Genomic DNA, 18951 nt, shown 5'->3' on the forward strand with positions numbered 1-18951 from the left:
GACCAAGCAGTTCACATATTGGAAAACTGTCAATCATGTGCCTTTATTCATATTCTTAATATCTTCCTTGAAACCGAAAACACTAGAGAAATACTAGTAACCTTCAGCACTCAACTCAACTTACCGCTTTAAACATTAAACGATATATCGAAAGAATCGTTATAATTCAATTCGTGGAAAATCCGTGGTTACTCGTAGTGGGAAGAAGTAAGGTGTTGTTGATGCACTAGACCATCACTAACCAGTTTACGAATGAATGAACACGAGCACGGATAACCGGATTTTTATTATGTTCGATATTGGAGTATTCAGTGCTACAATTTAAAAGTGTAACAGTCGTTCTATAGAAAGGAATAGAATTTATTAGGATATTTTAATTTTACGTTAACTGTCAATAAGTATTTTCATTTTTTAATTCGGAGTGTAACCTACGTGTGATACAGGAAGAAGGAAGTTCATTATAATTGGTAATCAAACGTATCCAAGTACCATATGCCTTCTTCTCACAGTTATTGTATTATTTTTCTTACAGGGGGATTTGTGTTCTTAGTATTATTAACTTAATTACAACATTTAGACGGCATGTAAACTTAGGAAAGCACTGATCTTAAGAGCCCAAAACATGCCATATACGTTTCCTTATCACCATAAAATCTTATAGTTTGGGCAGTGCATTATAGAAATACTCACACTTGTAACCAATTCCAACAGTTTGTAATTAATAACAGATTGTTGGTTTCATAGGCCAAACTTGCGCTTACAAATAAAGTTCTCATTTGAAATCATCAGAGTTCTGTGTAACTACTTTTTCAACCTGAGGTCCATATTTTGTAACACATCTTATAAAGACATCTTCAACAGTTGTTTGTACATGCTGGAATGAAATTCAGCATTGTTAAAGTGCTGTTTTAATGATTTATTAGCTTTGGTTCCAACATTCACTTTGCCAATTTTTTATGATTTCTTTAAATCTTTAGTGTAGTTTTCCTTTCCTTTTAAAAGGGTTATGCTCTCTTATTGTTGCTTGTAATCTGTAATCATATTCTTATGTTAGCTAGAGCTGATAAATTCTTTGCATCATTCACCAAGTTTTGTGTTCATGTCACTGCAATTATCTTATTATTTAACAGGATATGTACAGGCTTTACCATTTAAAATGCAATCTGACAACAATAATATGTAACAAAAAATAAATCACTCTCCCCTAGCATACCCCATGACTCTCATGCCAAGGTTACCCTAGTTGCTAGGTCACTGCTTGAACCAGACGCACAAAATGTTATGGTCGTACAAATTTCAAGCATTGCATCAGCTGCAACAGTAGGGTGCAATGAAATAATTCATGTATAGAAGTTATAGTTGTGTTTTAAGTGGAACACTCCATTCAGTTAAATTGTTAATGATGTAGAATAGAAGAGTTTATCATAAATGAAATGTAAACATTTTCTATGTATGAAAAATAGTTCTGTGAACTTAGAGATTCAATAGACTTAGCTGGAATAAGGTTAGACTGAATTATCTTACTTCTGGAGAGAGTAATTGGATTCATAGAATAGAATAGAATTTATTTACATTCCATAGAACCTTCATAGGCCTAAGCCAAGAATGTAGAACAGGTCATAGCACAAATACATGTTTCTAGTACAAATATAAATACATTGTTATAACAGCTATTGACAGATTTTTGGAACTACAGTATTACAGCAAAATAATTATGATGCATCATCATAATTACTTATATGTATTTATAAATTCTTCTACTGAGTTGAAGGAGTGAGATAAGAGATACTCTTTTAACGCTGGCATAAACATTTTTATATTGTTTAAACTTTTTATAGTAGGTGGAAGATTATTGAATAACTTAATTCCAGTATAGTAAACTCCTTTTTGATATTTACTAAGGTTAGAAATCGGCACATGAAGGTTGTATTTGTACCTTGTTCTTATATTGTGGATAATTGTATTTGTTTGAAATTTGTTGAGCAAGAATTCATTGGGTAGTGGAAGAATATTAAACTTCTAAAATAATTTCCTACAAGAGTCACTCCTTTTAGTGCTTACCATTATTCTAATGATCCTCTTTTGAATGTACAATACTTTTTTGCTGTCCGTTGAATTTTCCCAGAAAATTATTCAATATGACATTATGGAATGGAAGTAAGCAAAATAAACTAATTTTAAAGTTTCTGTTTTCGTGAGTGCTGCAACTGTCCTAGCAAAACATGCCAAGCTTAGTTTAGGGATAATGTATTCAATATGTGTTTTCCAGTTTAATTTGTTGTCAATTTGTGGATAGAACTAAATGTATTATATCAGTTCAAAGGTGTAGTTCAGATTAAGTGTAGATTATTTATAACAGTAATGTCTTATCAATAAAGAATTTTATAAATGGTTTCTACAGAATGATACTTCTGTTGTCTCTGGCAGTTTGGCAAGATTTAGCTAACAGAACAGCTGAAGAAGTTGACTGAAGGTTCATTGTGCTCAAGAGTATTTCTGTTCATCTCAGTATAACAAGTCATTTAAAATTACTTTTTTATTTGTATATCATCTTCCTAAAATGTTTTTCACCTCCTGTGAATCATTGATCTGTATGTGTGTACTAAACTGTACAGTAATTTTAGATTCAATTCTAAAGGGTTTTGATGACGGTAGTTTACACTTAAACTTATTTGTTGTCAGGACTTTTTCCATCGTCTGTTTTTAAAATTAACGACGTTTCGGAGGCTGGATCTGTCTCCGTGTTCAGGTGAGAGGTACCTACTCTGTTGGGTCCCTTAGAAAGAGCTAGTCTCTGTCACAGACGATGGAAAAAGTCCTGACAACAAATAATTTTAAGAGTAATTTTAGAGTCAGTTATTTTTGGTATAATTTTAGGAATCACTCTCCTGGAACAGAATTGCAGAGACAGGTGATGGCTAATCATGAAGATCTTCTTTCACAAGCAACATGGGTTGAAAAATTTGATGTACTACTTGCAGTTATGCAGACAGATGTCCAGGTAATAAATTAATTTAGAAAACATATTCAATGAGTGGTCCTACTTTCTCCATCGTATCAGTTCTATTAGAGAAATGTCAGTCAATCTTGTGTATTGTCAACAAAGCACAAGAGTAGATGTGGATTCAGCAGTAGTTGCTTGTGGTTGTAGGGAGGAAAGAGGGTTCTACACCTGCTGTTGATTTGTTCCTTACCTAAGAATATTATGTAGTATGCAGTATTTACCATTTATTAATAAATTAAAAGTCATTATAAATAAATTAATTACAGATGGCAGTATGTATTAACTTATGTACTATACCTGCATAAGCTACAGCAGATGTAGTAAGTGTTGCGTTTTAATAAGTCTGCTAGTAACAAAATCCTCCTTCACGTCTGTGAAAGATCTCTTGTCTGTTTTTGTTCCTTGCCGATAATAGATACTACATAATATTAATTTTTTGCAGCATTTGCATGGAAAGTATCACAGTAAGATTCATGTATGTGTATTGAACTATAACACATGCAGTAAATAGAATGTGTTTTAAGTTGCAAGGGTAAATGTTATTTTCCACTTTCCTAGAAAAATTAGAGCAAAAGAAAATGATCTCTATAATGTTGTTAATGTGATGGTATGTACATTGAAGTATCAGGCTGTGAAGGAATGATGTTCATGATAATTGCAACATAGTTTGGCTTAGGTTAGGTTTGTATTAGGTTGTGTGAGATAGTTGGGTCAAAGTTTGGAAATTGAAAATTTAGAAATTAAACAATTTCAAAAATTTAAAAAAATATTGGTCAACATTAAGGATTTTAAAAAATAAATTCCAAAATGGGCATTGTCTGTAACAATTAAAAATATTAGAAAATCTTCAAAATTAAAAATCGAATATATCAAGAAATATTGTAGAATTTTAAAAGTTTCGAAAATTTGCTAAAGGAGCTCATGAAGTTAACATTTTCAACATTAAAATACAGACATCCTACACATCTCGTAAAGAAGAGTTAGGTTCCGTTGGGTTGGGGTAGGTTGTGTTAGGATAAAACACCAACCAACCAACCAACCAACGAAAAAGCCTACTAAGGGCGGAGTCCTGCGCAATCGTAAGACATCGTCCCTTCCTAGGTAACACCATTCCTGCGTACGAAACGCATTGCTGGAAATGGTGAACAGAGCCTTAAAATTGAAACGGGAATTTTGCTTTCGCTAATGGGGTTCCGTCGTGGCGGGAGCCTCGACCATTAAAATTAGGGTCTGTTGCTGCTGCGGATGGGAGGTTATCCTGTCAGGCAACTTGTCCAAGGCATTTGGTTGGTTGGTTCTCTGGGGTTTGAACCCAGAGTGGAAGGGGCCGCTTCGGCTGAAGGCCTCCGCGGCTTGGGTGGGATAAAGCACAGGTCCATGACTAAATACTATCGGATTCTCACTATCAGCCATCCCATTGATTGCACGAATTTAAGAACTAATGTACGGGACGTAATCGGATGCCCTTGCTTTGATTCGGCGTTATTTCCGGTAAAGAGCGTCAGTGTGTAAACTCTGCATGTCCATGAGTAGCTACGTAAACTTTTCGATACATGTATTACCAACGCGCCATCTCTTGATTCGTAATAGAAGTGTCTTACTACCAACGCCATCTGTACGTCGAATTGCATTCATACTAACCACTGAACGTTATTTATGGCATTTCTCAGTTCAAAGCCTCTCACATAGGTTACTACATCGACAAAAGCACCTAACAGCATACACTTACATAGTATTTGAGCCAGTCGTAACAGCTTCTTTTACATGTGAAGATTTCGATGCGCGAGTCATTACGTACGGAAGTGCTACGACTTTCGATGACCACATAAAATATCTGTATATTTGGCGACAAAATTTCTTCGAATTTTGTTGTCTCGTGATGCATATCGACACATCGCTCAGGAATTATTGACAAACGTGTGTGTGCCTTATTACGTTATGATAAGGTGATAGTCCACTCTTTTGCAAGTCTTCCTCCTCGCGAATTTGTTGTGATCCTGTGGATTTATTACAAGAGTAATGATATAATCGGGTATGAAGTTCATAAGCTTACTCGTGGCATGACGTCCAACCAAAATTTCAATGATATCCGACCATCCATTTTAAAATAATGATGAAATACCTCCGCAGGACGCCATTTTTTGTGATTGGAGAATACGGCGTTTTGGTTGAGTTGGGTTAGGTTAGGTTAGTGGGGCATCTGCGCAGAAAGTGTTGCGCAGTGACGTCGCTTCTTAGACCAGCTATGGGCCCCGTGTATGTGTTATCGACTGCGGAAAATTAAAACAACCAAATATTTGAATAACCTCATAATAGAGATTATGTAGTCCGCCAGTACCTTTCATAGGTTATTTGTTATAAGGATTTTACACGGGGTTACCTATTGACCTCTTAAGGGAACTTATTGTGATTATTATTTGCGTACAATTAAAATAATCTTTTATCTGAATCCTTCACATTTTAAAATTAATGTATTGCCAACATCACATGTAATTTTACTTGTAGGGACGTAAGTATTTTGCACTGGTTTCCTGTTGACGTCGTGAGCGACCCTGTAACTTTAGACGCAGACATTTTGGTAGGTATGCAGACTTCTGTTGTCGACACAGGAAAAAATCATCAATTTATTTATATGCTTTTATTACACACTTCATCCAGAAATTACAGCCATCACTTTACTCGTCATGGAAAATATAAATATATGCATATTATTTAGGTTTACACGCTCAAAGCTGCCGTGTTTCAAGGATTGCTTGATTTTTGAGATTTATGTGTCGCTGATGGAAACATACGACTCCATGTTGATTACGTCACTGAAAACGTCCTACTACACTCAAAATAACTGTTGGATGCACACGGTAGTGTCCGATGTAATGCATCATATTAGCGTTTCCGAAGATCTGTGTTCTTTTAGCACTTCAAGTGTCTTTAATACGGTCCTGCTAAATCGTATAGTTCGAAACGAATATCAGTAGCAACTTTCACTCATGAACTGAAAACCGCTCTGCTCCGTGAGAAAATCAATACTGGCAGACGATGACGTGCGGCCCCTCGACATTGATATGCTGGCATTCAAGACGTGATGCGCGCGGCTATATAGGTGTCGTTGCAATCGAGGTTCGGAAACTATGGTTCTGTGCTCAATCCGTTAGGTTGCGCAGTGTTTGTGTTCTGCATGTCCTTGGGTATCTACGTAGAAGATTGTTCGATATCTGAAGTTGTGTCTCCTCGCCGTCTCGTTGTTCTGGATCGGGATGTCGTTTTACGTACGTCGTGTTCCACGCTTGCCAACTGTCGTAAATCTGACAAATTTCGAATTTCAGGTAGGGCATTAAATTGTTGAAGGGACCTAAAATTAACCAGTTAAGTGTATTTTGGGCATGCGAATTTAGATGTGATTTATTCTATGCGCCAAACATCACGTGCGAGTGTGCCGCGCTCTTGCTTTGCAGAACTCGCTCTCTGACTTATCACCTTAAATATTGTTTTGGTGTAATTATGTAAATTTGTGCGTCTCGTTTGGTATATCTGCACATGGGGACACTAGCAAGTAATTATGGTCAAACGTGTGTTTGCATAAATAAAGTACTCTTCAAGTGGTCGTGGCCGATTTAACGGTGATCCACCTCGCGACTTTGGTGTCTCTGTGACGCTTCACTATAATATTTATGACATAATGGAATATGAATTTTATTAAATTAGACGTGGCATGACGTCCATTCAAAGTTTCAGGAATTTCTGACCATCCCTTCAGTATTCGTGAAAATGATGCGCAGGATTCCGATTTCTGCTGACTCAGCATACCCCGTCCTGGTGTTTTTAGGTTAGGTTAGGTTGGTGGGTATATGCGCAGAAGGAGCTTCACAGTGGCGTCACGGAAGTTGTCTCAGAGTGTTCACCGTGTGATCGTGGTTATTTTTTGCGTAAATTTAGAATACTATTTTATCTGAATTCTTGAAACTTCGAAATGAATGTAGTGCTATCTTCACATGTAATTGTACTTGTTATAGGGCCATAAGTAATTTGCACTGGTTACTTGTTGACGTCGTGAGCGACCCTGTCACTTTAGACGCAGACATGTTGGTTGGTATGCAGACTTCTGTTCTCGACACAGAAAAAAATCATTAATTTATTTATATGCTTTTATTACACACTTCATCCAGAAATTACAGCCATCGCTTTACTCGTTTTGAAAATATAAACATATGCATATTATTTAGGTTTATATGCTCATAGCTGCCGTGTTTCAAGGAAGGCTTCATTTTTAGATTTATGTGTCACTAATGGAAACATACGAATCCATGTTGATTACGTCACTGGAAACGTCCTATTACACTCAAAATCACTTTTGGATGCACACGGTAGTTTCCTATGTAATGCATCATATTAGCGTTTCCGAAGATCTGTGTTCTTTGAGCACCTCCAGTGTCTTTAATAAATGACGTACTATCATTCACGTATGTTTATTCCGGTTCTTTCGTTACATGATACTTATTTATAGTGAGTTAGATTGGGTCATCGTTAAGCATGAATCCGCTACGTATTTGCGTCAACATCTACACTGCATCAATTTTGCAAGAAACAATTCTTGTGGAAATATTATGTAGTTTTAGACGTGTTATGATGCATATAAGCACTATTTGTGTTATATGGGGATTGTGTGAGCGCGTAATATCGTTACTGGTAAGTGGTCGTGGCCGACTTAGCGCATCCTCCACCTCACGACTTTGATGCCTTCGTGCGAATTCATAAAAAGCGATAGCACATAATAGAGTATGAATGTCACTTACTTACCTGTGGCATGACGTCCATACAAAATTTCAATAATTTCTGAGCATCCATTCGCTTTTTCGAAAATTCTTGCGCAGGAAGCCATTTTGCACTGATCGAGATTTCCCCGTTTCGGTTGGTTTGGGTTAGGTTAGGTTAGGTTAGTGGGGCACCTGCGCAGACGTTGTTGCGCAGTGCAGTCAAATGACGTGTGCATGTGAGGGCACCTTGAGCTCGTTATGGTCAGTTGTAAATTATTAAACACCCAAAATTTCGATTCCGTCACTTTAAAAAGAATATTATATTTTGGGCTTCACTTTCATATCTAATTTAAACTTTTTACAAGGTTATTATTTTGGACACATACATTCAGTAATTGCGAGTACACCAATCACTTATCACTTAATTATGATGTTACTGAATATTTCATTGTGGAAGTATATATGTTGTCACACGAAGTATAATTTATTAAAATATTTATTTAATTTTATATTACACTACATATAATTACTACAGTGACTGCATTCATCGTTATAAAGAATGAATGTTCACAAATTACATAGGTCCATCTTCTGCAAGTAAGCGATTTCTGTATATAATTTACGTGTTACTAAGTCGTACAAACGTCTTTACTGAGCACACATGGCATGCAAATATCTTTTCACTGAAATCGTATGTCTCAATGTGACGAACCGCACATATTCTTGCATGTTATGTTGGATTGGTGTTTCACTTGTTTGTATTCTCACACGTCACGGAGAAGACATCCTTACACTGAGATTCACTGTAGGTAGCACCCGTTAATATCTGATTGGACGGTGGCAATTAATCTTGTTAATGGTCCCGAAGAACTGTATTTCTAGAGCACAAAGTTACGTTGATACTGACCGAACGAAATCAAATAATTTTAATCGTAGTTTAATGGGGACTATTCAATCTGGACCAGCCGACTGTTCCAAGACAGAACCAATACTGACTGACTTATGATTGGTCCTCGATGCCATTCGAAAGTATTGATTTCTTTCCATTGAGGTCATCACAGATGGCACGTCTTATCTTTGGTTCCGTATTTTTCCGGTAGACTGCCTCTTTGTGTTTGTACGTCGTGTCCTCAGGTAAATGTGAGGTAATATTTTCGATATATTTTGTTTACATTTGACATAGGACACCAGTATATTACCACAAGTTTGACGTGCTCCCCGAATTCCGCGAACACCAAGCATTGCAAATAATGTGCAAGTGATTTATGTTCAATTTTTTTTGTTATGCGAATTATATTAATAAATGACGTTCTAACATTCACGTATGTTTATTCAGACTGTTTAGTTACATGATACTTATTTATGGTGAGTTAGATTGGGTCATCGTTACGCATGAACCTGCTACGTATTTGCGTCAACATTTACACTGTATCAATTTTGCAAGAAACAATTCTTGTGGAAACATTATGTAGTTTTAGACGTGTTATGATGTATTACACGCATATAAGCACTATTTGTGTTATATGGGGATTGTGTGAGCGCGTAATATCGTTATTGGTAAGTGGTCGTGGCCGACTTTGCGCATCCTCCACCTCACGACTTTGATGCCTCCGTGCGAATTTATAAAAAGCGATAGCACATAATAGAGTATGAATATCACTAACTTACCTGTGGCATGACGTCCATACAAAATTTCAATAATTTCTGAGCATCCATTCGCTTTTTCGAAAATTCTTGCGCAGGAAGCCATTTTGCACTGATCGAGATTTCCCCGTTTCGGTTGGTTTGGGTTAGGTTAGGTTAGGTTAGTGGGGCACCTGCGCAGACGTTGTTGCGCAGTGCAGTCAAATGACGTGCGCATGTGAGGGCACCTTGAGCTCGTTATGGTCAGTTGTAAATTATTAAACACCCAAAATTTCGATTCCGTCACTTTAAAAAGAATATTATATTTTGGGCTTCACTTTCATATCTAATTTAAACTTTTTACAAGGTTATTATTTTGGACACATACATTCAGTAATTGCGAGTACACCAATCACTTATCACTTAATTATGATGTTACTGAATATTTCATTGTGGAAGTATATATGTTGTCACACGAAGTATAATTTATTAAAATATTTATTTAATTTTATATTACACTACATATAATTACTACAGTGACTGCATTCATCGTTATAAAGAATGAATGTTCACAAATTACATAGGTCCATCTTCTGCAAGTAAGCGATTTCTGTATATAATTTACGTGTTACTAAGTCGTACAAACGTCTTTACTGAGCACACATGGCATGCAAATATCTTTTCACTTAAGTCGTATGTCTCAATGTGACGAACCGCACATATTCTTGCATGTTATGTTGGATTGGTGTTTCACTTGTTTGTATTCTCACACGTCACGGAGAAGACATCCTTACACTGAGATTCACTGTAGGTAGCACCCGTTAATATCTGATTGGACGGTGGCAATTAATCTTGTTAATGGTCCCGAAGAACTGTATTTCTAGAGCACAAAGTTACGTTGGTACTGACCGAACGAAATCAAATAATTTCAATCGTAGTTTAATGGGGACTATTCAATCTGGACCAGCCGACTGTTCCAAGACAGAACCAATACTGACTGACTTATGATTGGTCCTCGATGCCATTCGAAAGTATTGATTTCTTTCCATTGAGGTCATCACAGATGGCACGTCTTAGCTTTGGTTCCGTATTTTTCCGGTAGACTGCCTCTTTGTGTTTGTACGTCGTGTCCTCAGGTAAATGTGAGGTAATATTTTCGATATATTTTGTTTACATTTGACATAGGACACCAGTATATTACCACAAGTTTGACGTGCTCCCCGAATTCCGCGATCACCAAGCATTGCAAATAATGTGCAAGTGATTTATGTTCAATTTTTTTTGTTATGCGAATTATATTAATAAATGACGTTCTAACATTCACGTATGTTTATTCAGACTGTTTAGTTACATGATACTTATTTATGGTGAGTTAGATTGGGTCATCGTTACGCATGAACCTGCTACGTATTTGCGTCAACATTTACACTGTATCAATTTTGCAAGAAACAATTCTTGTGGAAACATTATGTAGTTTTAGACGTGTTATGATGTATTACACGCATATAAGCACTATTTGTGTTATATGGGGATTGTGTGAGCGCGTAATATCGTTATTGGTAAGTGGTCGTGGCCGACTTTGCGCATCCTCCACCTCACGACTTTGATGCCTCCGTGCGAATTTATAAAAAGCGATAGCACATAATAGAGTATGAATATCACTAACTTACCTGTGGCATGACGTCCATACAAAATTTCAATAATTTCTGAGCATCCATTCGCTTTTTCGAAAATTCTTGCGCAGGAAGCCATTTTGCACTGATCGAGATTTCCCCGTTTCGGTTGGTTTGGGTTAGGTTAGGTTAGGTTAGTGGGGCACCTGCGCAGACGTTGTTGCGCAGTGCAGTCAAATGACGTGCGCATGTGAGGGCACCTTGAGCTCGTTATGGTCAGTTGTAAATTATTAAACACCCAAAATTTCGATTCCGTCACTTTAAAAAGAATATTATATTTTGGGCTTCACTTTCATATCTAATTTAAACTTTTTACAAGGTTATTATTTTGGACACATACATTCAGTAATTGCGAGTACACCAATCACTTATCACTTAATTATGATGTTACTGAATATTTCATTGTGGAAGTATATATGTTGTCACACGAAGTATAATTTATTAAAATATTTATTTAATTTTATATTACACTACATATAATTACTACAGTGACTGCATTCATCGTTATAAAGAATGAATGTTCACAAATTACATAGGTCCATCTTCTGCAAGTAAGCGATTTCTGTATATAATTTACGTGTTACTAAGTCGTACAAACGTCTTTACTGAGCACACATGGCATGCAAATATCTTTTCACTGAAGTCGTATGTCTCAATGTGACGAACCGCACATATTCTTGCATGTTATGTTGGATTGGTGTTTCACTTGTTTGTATTCTCACACGTCACGGAGAAGACATCCTTACACAGAGATTCACTGTAGGTAGCACCCGTTAATATCTGATTGGACGGTGGCAATTAATCTTGTTAATGGTCCCGAAGAACTGTATTTCTAGAGCACAAAGTTACGTTGATACTGACCGAACGAAATCAAATAATTTTAATCGTAGTTTAATGGGGACTATTCAATCTGGACCAGCCGACTGTTCCAAGACAGAACCAATACTGACTGACTTATGATTGGTCCTCGATGCCATTCGAAAGTATTGATTTCTTTCCATTGAGGTCATCACAGATGGCACGTCTTATCTTTGGTTCCGTATTTTTCCGGTAGACTGCCTCTTTGTGTTTGTACGTCGTGTCCTCAGGTAAATGTGAGGTAATATTTTCGATATATTTTGTTTACATTTGACATAGGACACCAGTATATTACCACAAGTTTGACGTGCTCCCCGAATTCCGCGAACACCAAGCATTGCAAATAATGTGCAAGTGATTTATGTTCAATTTTTTTTGTTATGCGAATTATATTAATAAATGACGTTCTAACATTCACGTATGTTTATTCAGACTGTTTAGTTACATGATACTTATTTATGGTGAGTTAGATTGGGTCATCGTTACGCATGAACCTGCTACGTATTTGCGTCAACATTTACACTGTATCAATTTTGCAAGAAACAATTCTTGTGGAAACATTATGTAGTTTTAGACGTGTTATGATGTATTACACGCATATAAGCACTATTTGTGTTATATGGGGATTGTGTGAGCGCGTAATATCGTTATTGGTAAGTGGTCGTGGCCGACTTTGCGCATCCTCCACCTCACGACTTTGATGCCTCCGTGCGAATTTATAAAAAGCGATAGCACATAATAGAGTATGAATATCACTAACTTACCTGTGGCATGACGTCCATACAAAATTTCAATAATTTCTGAGCATCCATTCGCTTTTTCGAAAATTCTTGCGCAGGAAGCCATTTTGCACTGATCGAGATTTCCCCGTTTCGGTTGGTTTGGGTTAGGTTAGGTTAGGTTAGTGGGGCACCTGCGCAGACGTTGTTGCGCAGTGCAGTCAAATGACGTGCGCATGTGAGGGCACCTTGAGCTCGTTATGGTCAGTTGTAAATTATTAAACACCCAAAATTTCGATTCCGTCACTTTAAAAAGAATATTATATTTTGGGCTTCACTTTCATATCTAATTTAAACTTTTTACAAGGTTATTATTTTGGACACATACATTCAGTAATTGCGAGTACACCAATCACTTATCACTTAATTATGATGTTACTGAATATTTCATTGTGGAAGTATATATGTTGTCACACGAAGTATAATTTATTAAAATATTTATTTAATTTTATATTACACTACATATAATTACTACAGTGACTGCATTCATCGTTATAAAGAATGAATGTTCACAAATTACATAGGTCCATCTTCTGCAAGTAAGCGATTTCTGTATATAATTTACGTGTTACTAAGTCGTACAAACGTCTTTACTGAGCACACATGGCATGCAAATATCTTTTCACTGAAGTCGTATGTCTCAATGTGACGAACCGCACATATTCTTGCATGTTATGTTGGATTGGTGTTTCACTTGTTTGTATTCTCACACGTCACGGAGAAGACATCCTTACACTGAGATTCACTGTAGGTAGCACCCGTTAATATCTGATTGGACGGTGGCAATTAATCTTGTTGGTGGCAATTAATCTTGTTAATGGTCCCGAAGAACTGTATTTCTAGAGCACAAAGTTACGTTGGTACTGACCGAACGAAATCAAATAATTTCAATCGTAGTTTAATGGGGACTATTCAATCTGGACCAGCCGACTGTTCCAAGACAGAACCAATACTGACTGACTTATGATTGGTCCTCGATGCCATTCGAAAGTATTGATTTCTTTCCATTGAGGTCATCACAGATGGCACGTCTTAGCTTTGGTTCCGTATTTTTCCGGTAGACTGCCTCTTTGTGTTTGTACGTCGTGTCCTCAGGTAAATGTGAGGTAATATTTTCGATATATTTTGTTTACATTTGACATAGGACACCAGTATATTACCACAAGTTTGACGTGCTCCCCGAATTCCGCGAACACCAAGCATTGCAAATAATGTGCAAGTGATTTATGTTCAATTTTTTTTGTTATGCGAATTATATTAATAAATGACGTTCTAACATTCACGTATGTTTATTCAGACTGTTTAGTTACATGATACTTATTTATGGTGAGTTAGATTGGGTCATCGTTACGCATGAACCTGCTACGTATTTGCGTCAACATTTACACTGTTATCAATTTTGCAAGAAACAATTCTTGTGGAAACATTATGTAGTTTTAGACGTGTTATGATGTATTACACGCATATAAGCACTATTTGTGTTATATGGGGATTGTGTGAGCGCGTAATATCGTTATTGGTAAGTGGTCGTGGCCGACTTTGCGCATCCTCCACCTCACGAATTTTATGCCTCCGTGCGAATTTATAAAAAGCGATAGCACATAATAGAGTATGAATATCACTAACTTACCTGTGGCATGACGTCCATACAAAATTTCAATAATTTCTGAGCATCCATTCGCTTTTTCGAAAATTCTTGCGCAGGAAGCCATTTTGCACTGATCGAGATTTCCCCGTTTCGGTTGGTTTGGGTTAGGTTAGGTTAGGTTAGTGGGGCACCTGCGCAGACGTTGTTGCGCAGTGCAGTCAAATGACGTGCGCATGTGAGGGCACCTTGAGCTCGTTATGGTCAGTTGTAAATTATTAAACACCCAAAATTTCGATTCCGTCACTTTAAAAAGAATATTATATTTTGGGCTTCACTTTCATATCTAATTTAAACTTTTTACAAGGTTATTATTTTGGACACATACATTCAGTAATTGCGAGTACACCAATCACTTATCACTTAATTATGATGTTACTGAATATTTCATTGTGGAAGTATATATGTTGTCACACGAAGTATAATTTATTAAAATATTTATTTAATTTTATATTACACTACATATAATTACTACAGTGACTGCATTCATCGTTATAAAGAATGAATGTTCACAAATTACATAGGTCCATCTTCTGCAAGTAAGCGATTTCTGTATATAATTTACGTGTTACTAAGTCGTACAAACGTCTTTACTGAGCACACATGGCATGCAAATATCTTTTCACTGAAGTCGTATGTCTCAATGTGAGGAACCGCACATATTCTTGCATGTTATGTTGGATTGGTGTTTCACTTGTTTGTATTCTCACACGTCACGGAGAAGACATCCTTACACTGAGATTCACTGTAGGTAGCACCCGTTAATATCTGATTGGACGGTGGCAATTAATCTTGTTAATGGTCCCGAAGAACTGTATTTCTAGAGCACAAAGTTACGTTGGTACTGACCGAACGAAATCAAATAATTTCAATCGTAGTTTAATGGGGACTATTCAATCTGGACCAGCCGACTGTTCCAAGACAGAACCAATACTGACTGACTTATGATTGGTCCTCGATGCCATTCGAAAGTATTGATTTCTTTCCATTGAGGTCATCACAGATGGCACGTCTTTTCTTTGGTTCCGTATTTTTCCGGTAGACTGCCTCTTTGTGTTTGTACGTCGTGTCCTCAGGTAAATGAGAGGTAATATTTTCGATATATTTTGTTTACATTTGACATAGGACACCAGTATATTACCACAAGTTTGACGTGCTCCCCGAATTCCGCGATCACCAAGCATTGCAAATAATGTGCAAGTGATTTATGTTCAATTTTTTTTGTTATGCGAATTATATTAATAAATGACGTTCTAACATTCACGTATGTTTATTCAGACTGTTTAGTTACATGATACTTATTTATGGTGAGTTAGATTGGGTCATCGTTACGCATGAACCTGCTACGTATTTGCGTCAACATTTACACTGTATCAATTTTGCAAGAAACAATTCTTGTGGAAACATTATGTAGTTTTAGACGTGTTATGATGTATTACACGCATATAAGCACTATTTGTGTTATATGGGGATTGTGTGAGCGCGTAATATCGTTATTGGTAAGTGGTCGTGGCCGACTTTGCGCATCCTCCACCTCACGACTTTGATGCCTCCGTGCGAATTTATAAAAAGCGATAGCACATAATAGAGTATGAATATCACTAACTTACCTGTGGCATGACGTCCATACAAAATTTCAATAATTTCTGAGCATCCATTCGCTTTTACGAAAATTCTTGCGCAGGAAGCCATTTTGCACTGATCGAGATTTCCCCGTTTCGGTTGGTTTGGGTTAGGTTAGGTTAGGTTAGTGGGGCACCTGCGCAGACGTTGTTGCGCAGTGCAGTCAAATGACGTGCGCATGTGAGGGCACCTTGAGCTCGTTATGGTCAGTTGTAAATTATTAAACACCCAAAATTTCGATTCCGTCACTTTAAAAAGAATATTATATTTTGGGCTTCACTTTCATATCTAATTTAAACTTTTTACAAGGTTATTATTTTGGACACATACATTCAGTAATTGCGAGTACACCAATCACTTATCACTTAATTATGATGTTACTGAATATTTCATTGTGGAAGTATATATGTTGTCACACGAAGTATAATTTATTAAAATATTTATTTAATTTTATATTACACTACATATAATTACTACAGTGACTGCATTCATCGTTATAAAGAATGAATGTTCACAAATTACATAGGTCCATCTTCTGCAAGTAAGCGATTTCTGTATATAATTTACGTGTTACTAAGTCGTACAAACGTCTTTACTGAGCACACATGGCATGCAAATATCTTTTCACTTAAGTCGTATGTCTCAATGTGACGAACCGCACATATTCTTGCATGTTATGTTGGATTGGTGTTTCACTTGTTTGTATTCTCACACGTCACGGAGAAGACATCCTTACACTGAGATTCACTGTAGGTAGCACCCGTTAATATCTGATTGGACGGTGGCAATTAATCTTGTTAATGGTCCCGAAGAACTGTATTTCTAGAGCACAAAGTTACGTTGGTACTGACCGAACGAAATCAAATAATTTCAATCGTAGTTTAATGGGGACTATTCAATCTGGACCAGCCGACTGTTCCAAGACAGAACCAATACTGACTGACTTATGATTGGTCCTCGATGCCATTCGAAAGTATTGATTTCTTTCCATTGAGGTCATCACAGATGGCACGTCTTATCTTTGGTTCCGTATTTTTCCGGTAGACTGCCTCTTTGTGTTTGTACGTCGTGTCCTCAGGTAAATGAGAGGTAATATTTTGGATATATTTTGTTTACATTTGACATAGGACACCAGTATATTACCACAAGTTTGACGTGCTCCCCGAATTCCGCGAACACCAAGCATTGCAAATAATGTGCAAGTGATTTATGTTCATTTTTTTTTGTTATGCGAATTATATTAATAAATGACGTTCTAACATTCACGTATGTTTATTCAGACTGTTTAGTTACATGATACTTATTTATGGTGAGTTAGATTGGGTCATCGTTACGCATGAACCTGCTACGTATTTGCGTCAACATTTACACTGTATCAATTTTGCAAGAAACAATTCTTGTGGAAACATTATGTAGTTTTAGACGTGTTATGATGTACTACACGCATATAAGCACTATTTGTGTTATATGGGGATTGTGTGAGCGCGTAATATCGTTATTGGTAAGTGGTCGTGGCCGACTTTGCGCATCCTCCACCTCACGACTTTGATGCCTCCGTGCGAATTTATAAAAAGCGATAGCACATAATAGAGTATGAATATCACTAACTTACCTGTGGCATGACGTCCATACAAAATTTCAATAATTTCTGAGCATCCATTCGCTTTTTCGAAAATTCGTGCGCAGGAAGCCATTTTGCACTGATCGAGATTTCCCCGTTTCGGTTGGTTTGGGTTAGGTTAGGTTAGGTTAGTGGGGCACCTGCGCAGACGTTGTTGCGCAGTGCAGTCAAATGACGTGCGCATGTGAGGGCACCTTGAGCTCGTTATGGTCAGTTGTAAATTATTAAACACCCAAAATTTCGATTCCGTCACTTTAAAAAGAATATTATATTTTGGGCTTCACTTTCATATCTAATTTAAACTTTTTACAAGGTTATTATTTTGGACACATACATTCAGTAATTGCGAGTACACCAATCACTTATCACTTAATTATGATGTTACTGAATATTTCATTGTGGAAGTATATATGTTGTCACACGAAGTATAATTTATTAAAATATTTATTTAATTTTATATTACACTACATATAATTACTACAGTGACTGCATTCATCGTTATAAAGAATGAATGTTCACAAATTACATAGGTCCATCTTCTGCAAGTAAGCGATTTCTGTATATAATTTACGTGTTACTAAGTCGTACAAACGTCTTTACTGAGCACACATGGCATGCAAATATCTTTTCACTGAAGTCGTATGTCTCAATGTGAGGAACCGCACATATTCTTGCATGTTATGTTGGATTGGTGTTTCACTTGTTTGTATTCTCACACGTCACGGAGAAGACATCCTTACACTGAGATTCACTGTAGGTAGCACCCGTTAATATCTGATTGGACGGTGGCAATTAATCTTGTTAATGGTCCCGAAGAACTGTATTTCTAGAGCACAAAGTTACGTTGGTACTGACCGAACGAAATCAAATAATTTCAATCGTAGTTTAATGGGGACTATTCAATCTGGACCAGCCGACTGTTCCAAGACAGAACCAATACTGACTGACTTATGATTGGTCCTCGATGCCATTCGAAAGTATTGATTTCTTTCCATTGAGGTCATCACAGATGGCACGTCTTATCTTTGGTTCCGTATTTTTCCGGTAGACTGCCTCTTTGTGTTTGTACGTCGTGTCCTCAGGTAAATGTGAGGTAATATTTTCGATATATTTTGTTTACATTTGACATAGGACACCAGTATATTACCACAAGTTTGACGTGCTCCCCGAATTCCGCGAACACCAAGCATTGCAAATAATGTGCAAGTGATTTATGTTCAATTTTTTTTGTTATGCGAATTATGTTAATAAATGACGTTCTAACATTCACGTATGTTTATTCAGACTGTTTAGTTACATGATACTTATTTATGGTGAGTTAGATTGGGTCATCGTTACGCATGAACCTGCTACGTATTTGCGTCAACATTTACA

At 36.8% G+C, this 18951-nt stretch overlaps 1 protein-coding gene across 4 annotated transcripts in view; it reads left to right on the forward strand.

The window, feature by feature from the left end:
• Positions 1-307: 307 nt before the first annotated feature.
• The window catches only part of LOC110833771 (ankyrin repeat and SOCS box protein 16), a 170135-nt gene continuing 151491 nt past the window's right edge, over positions 308-18951 (forward strand). Inside the window, exons 1-2 of one of the 4 annotated variants that reach the window (XM_087358592.1) lie at positions 308-467; positions 2878-3001. In XM_087358592.1, coding sequence (XP_087214718.1) covers positions 2925-3001 — 77 coding nt within the window. In that variant the 5' untranslated portion in view covers positions 308-467; positions 2878-2924. Of the gene's footprint in view, positions 468-2877; positions 3002-18951 lie in introns of those variants that run through there. The other 3 variants (XM_087358587.1, XM_087358589.1, XM_087358591.1) reach the window with 3 other exon arrangements.

This window comes from Zootermopsis nevadensis, unplaced genomic scaffold (assembly GCF_977971745.1).
Source record: "Zootermopsis nevadensis isolate Lab colony 2312 unplaced genomic scaffold, Znev_1.0 Znev_ptg000030l, whole genome shotgun sequence".
NCBI classification, from domain to species: Eukaryota; Metazoa; Arthropoda; class Insecta; order Blattodea; family Termopsidae; genus Zootermopsis; species Zootermopsis nevadensis.